The sequence below is a fragment of the Apis dorsata genome, unplaced genomic scaffold (assembly GCF_000469605.1).
Source record: "Apis dorsata unplaced genomic scaffold, Apis dorsata 1.3 scaffold_79, whole genome shotgun sequence".
NCBI classification, from domain to species: Eukaryota; Metazoa; Arthropoda; class Insecta; order Hymenoptera; family Apidae; genus Apis; species Apis dorsata.
Genome location: NW_006263377.1, coordinates 180,715 through 184,114, shown reverse-complemented (window position 1 = coordinate 184,114; position 3,400 = coordinate 180,715). Strand labels below are relative to the sequence as shown.

Genomic DNA, 3,400 nt, shown 5'->3' with positions numbered 1-3,400 from the left:
CCCTGGTCTTTTTTTTTTTTTTTTTCCGTTCCTAAAAATCATAGAGTCCATCGAAGGGCGAATTACAGGATCGCGATAGCGCGCACACACAACAGTAGTACATGCGCGCATCTCACGGCCGCGAGCCGCCAAATGATCCAGAACACCGGTGGGAATTGGTTCAGCGTCGAGGTAGAGTGGGAGGCAAGAGGGGTGGGGAGGGCCACAGAGCAGAGGCAGCGTTATAACTAACCGAGCTGATCTACGACCTGTTTAGTAGTTCTATATCAGCGCTGCACCATGCTTCGGTACACGCAATCGAATTGCCTCCTCTGCCGATAATATCTGACTTAAGTAGGTAACCATCGGCGCGCGTTTGCCCGCGTTGAACACACGCGTACACGTCGGTATACCCACGTGTGCGTGGCTCTGCACCGATATAGAGGAGCTGGGGGCCGTGCACGTGCGCAAATAACTAGAATATGGATGACAGAGAGTGCAGCGGGCAGCCAGGAAAGAAGTTGTTCGTAGATGCTAGATTATCCCTGCCGAGTAATGTTTGCGCCTCGTGTAAAATGGCTCTGTTTAGTTTAACGCATGGCGACCACGGTTACCTCGAGACCCCTCCACCGTTTCGTTGTTCGCATTATACTTTCAATAGGTTTGGTTTACGATCGTGACTAACTAGCCCGGTTACACGATAAACGAGTTAATGATTGATGTAACCGAACAATCGTAATTCGAGCCAGAGTTGAAATTGATTATACCTATTCTGTTATTGCGGTGAGTTACAAGCGATGAGGCGCATGCGCATAATTGCCACGCGTTCTGAAGCGAGTCGCTCGACTATTGAAATTTCCCCATTTCGCGCGATTAACTTAATCCTTTCCGCCGCGATCGTTCTACCGTGTCTCCCGCCCGTTTGCTAATTTTCGTTTTATATTTTAATTATATTTCATGACAAACAATTGATATTTCGATCGGCTAGTGTAGAATTGGCTTTTTTGCACGATTAAAGCATTCGATTAAGTAATTCTTTTAATAAAATATCGCGATGTAGAGAGGACATCCATTTTTTCGATTCTATGTTTTCTTCAGATTTTTCGATATTATTTAATTTATGATTTCCGTGATTTCATATCGATAAAATGTTAAAGTATAAATCGATGGCAAAGGAAAATATAAAAATTTCAATATATTATACCGAATAGATACACAAACATTAACCACCGAGAGTTAATAAATTTTTTTACCAAAAATGGACCGCTGTTATCCATAACCGAAAACTCACGATCCTAATGTAAAAAAAATATTTTTCTTGAATCTGAAAACGAGGAAACATCGAACCTCTGCCTACCGTCATTTTCACTTTACGAGAGATTGAATGCATAATGAGGGGAAGGAGATTAAACGTAGCATCGTTGAAACACGGCACGCATTTGTCGATGTCTAATAGAATATTAACGAACACAATCCGGGCCGTTGCCCGCGTGCAAAATGCATTCAGTAGCTCATCGATCGACGTTTCATCACGCGCCAGCGAAATCGGTTGCGAAATGAAAAACAAGAGAGGGGGAGGGGATGAGGGCGGTCGGAGAAACTGTGTGACAGAGACGAAAGGAGGGGGCGTAACGGTGGAGCGAAAGGGAGGGGGAAACAAAGGGTGGATCGTTAATTGTTTAATCCCGTCCGATTGGCTTGGATATTTTTAAATATGAATCCTCGATCTAGAAATTGAACTATCCCGATAGAAAATTGCGTTGCCCGATGCCACGAAATATATCGTCGAGGAGGCGGCGAATGGCTAAATACGATTTATAGCTTCATTTATGACAGGGCAGGAGTTATTCTCATTGGCTCTGGATTTTAAAATGTGTATCCCCTGGATCGATCGCCTGGTGCCCCGGCGCGCTTTTGCATTACGCGTTTTCGAGCTACGAGTTGCTTAAACATTTCCATTGGATTTACGGTGTTTCCAGCCAGAGGCGGTGATCAGTTTTCACTGAATAATTCAAAAAATTGACGGCTCTTATTATTATATATTTATACACGATACTTTCTCTCCTTCCATCCCTCGATATCGAATTCGATCGTTGAAACAGATTTATTACATGCTCGTTGTTTCCTATACGCGTGTTCACATATACAAGAAAAGTATTCTCGAACACTCGCTGTTAAAATATTGAACAGTAGAAATGTATGAACTCGAAGTTGAATTTTTTAATGTGTATTGTAAGTTATACGATACGATGTAAGAGAAGTATTTGAACGAATACATTTATTAATTAAGTTTTAATAATCCATGAAATCCAATATTCTATATTATTCTTGTATAATATTTATTCCAAATTTGAGTTGAATCAAAGAACGTTGAATCCTCATGTAGAATTTTCTCTCTGTCACAGGTAAGGAAGATATTGCTAAGCCACATTGGACATGGTTGCAAGGTGAGTTGTGCTTTCTTCAAACTCGATTAAAGTTAGAAGACGTTTCGCGTGCTCTCGAGGTTTCTGCTTCGATATAAATGGGATGATTTCAATGGATTACCTTTGGATCGCCAACTCATTCTGCTGACACTATTTTTATCGATACTATTCGAGTCGGATGATACCAGAATAATTTGTTAATGCATATTTCAGATTTTTATTTTACGTTCGTTCTTTATCCAATAAGTATCTTGAAAACATGCTGTTTGATTAATTTAAAAAGAAAAATTATTATTTTCCATCTTTAATTTTAATTCAATAAATTGTAATTCCTCTTCGTTTTACACCGTTACACAAATATTATGAATATTACGTCACAGAAGAAATTATAAAATTATATAAAATTATATAAATATAAAATTATAAAATTATAAATGTTAAAGACAAGAGTTGTTCTTCTAAAATTTTGTTTACGAAAACAAAGTGTCTACGAAATAAGTTGTTAGCAATTCGAAAGTAACCCAATTTCGATTCACCGAGTCGATTATTGAAATCGAAATCACCAATCGAGAGGCGAAGTACTTTGAAGTTTCCCCCGGTTCGTCGACACCGTTCCAAAACGGATGGATTTAAAAGTTTCGTGCCGAATTCGGATCGTGAATGTCGCACAGGGATTAGATTTATTCGGGGCGAGGCGTGCGCTCGCACAGATGCTGTTTACCCCCTCGGATTTCTTCGAATTTCGGTGTAAGCAATGTGGCATTTCCGAACGACCGCGGGAGGCACTCGTTTCCAAGAATAAAAGAGTCGTGGGGTGAATTTTCATCGTGTCGTGAGTGTTGTGCTCTCGAACCGTCTCCCCCTTCCCTCTACCCTCTAAACGGGAGTACAAGAAGTATCGCGAAGAACAGCTGCGAGCGTCTTGACAGCGCGACGGGAGCGAAAACCATCCTGTGTTTCTCTTTTTCTTGAAAAATAGGGTGGAACGTGAGAGA

The 3,400-nt window shown here is 40.8% G+C and overlaps 1 protein-coding gene and 1 long non-coding RNA gene across 4 annotated transcripts in view; one reads left to right on the top strand and one right to left on the bottom strand.

Moving 5' to 3' along the window:
• LOC102673141 (homeotic protein ultrabithorax) overlaps positions 1-3,400 on the top strand; it is a 123,692-nt gene that overhangs the window by 53,669 nt on the left and 66,623 nt on the right. For 2 of the 3 annotated variants that reach the window (XM_031508225.1, XM_031508226.1), the window contains exon 2: positions 2,385-2,426. The exons of the other annotated variant lie outside the window; for it this stretch is intronic. In XM_031508225.1, coding sequence (XP_031364085.1) covers positions 2,385-2,426 — 42 coding nt within the window. The remainder of the gene's footprint in view (positions 1-2,384; positions 2,427-3,400) is intronic. 3 annotated transcript variants of the gene reach the window in all.
• The window catches only part of LOC116184968, a 63,810-nt gene that overhangs the window by 45,552 nt on the left and 14,858 nt on the right, over positions 1-3,400 (bottom strand). The gene's annotated exons all lie outside the window — the stretch shown is intronic.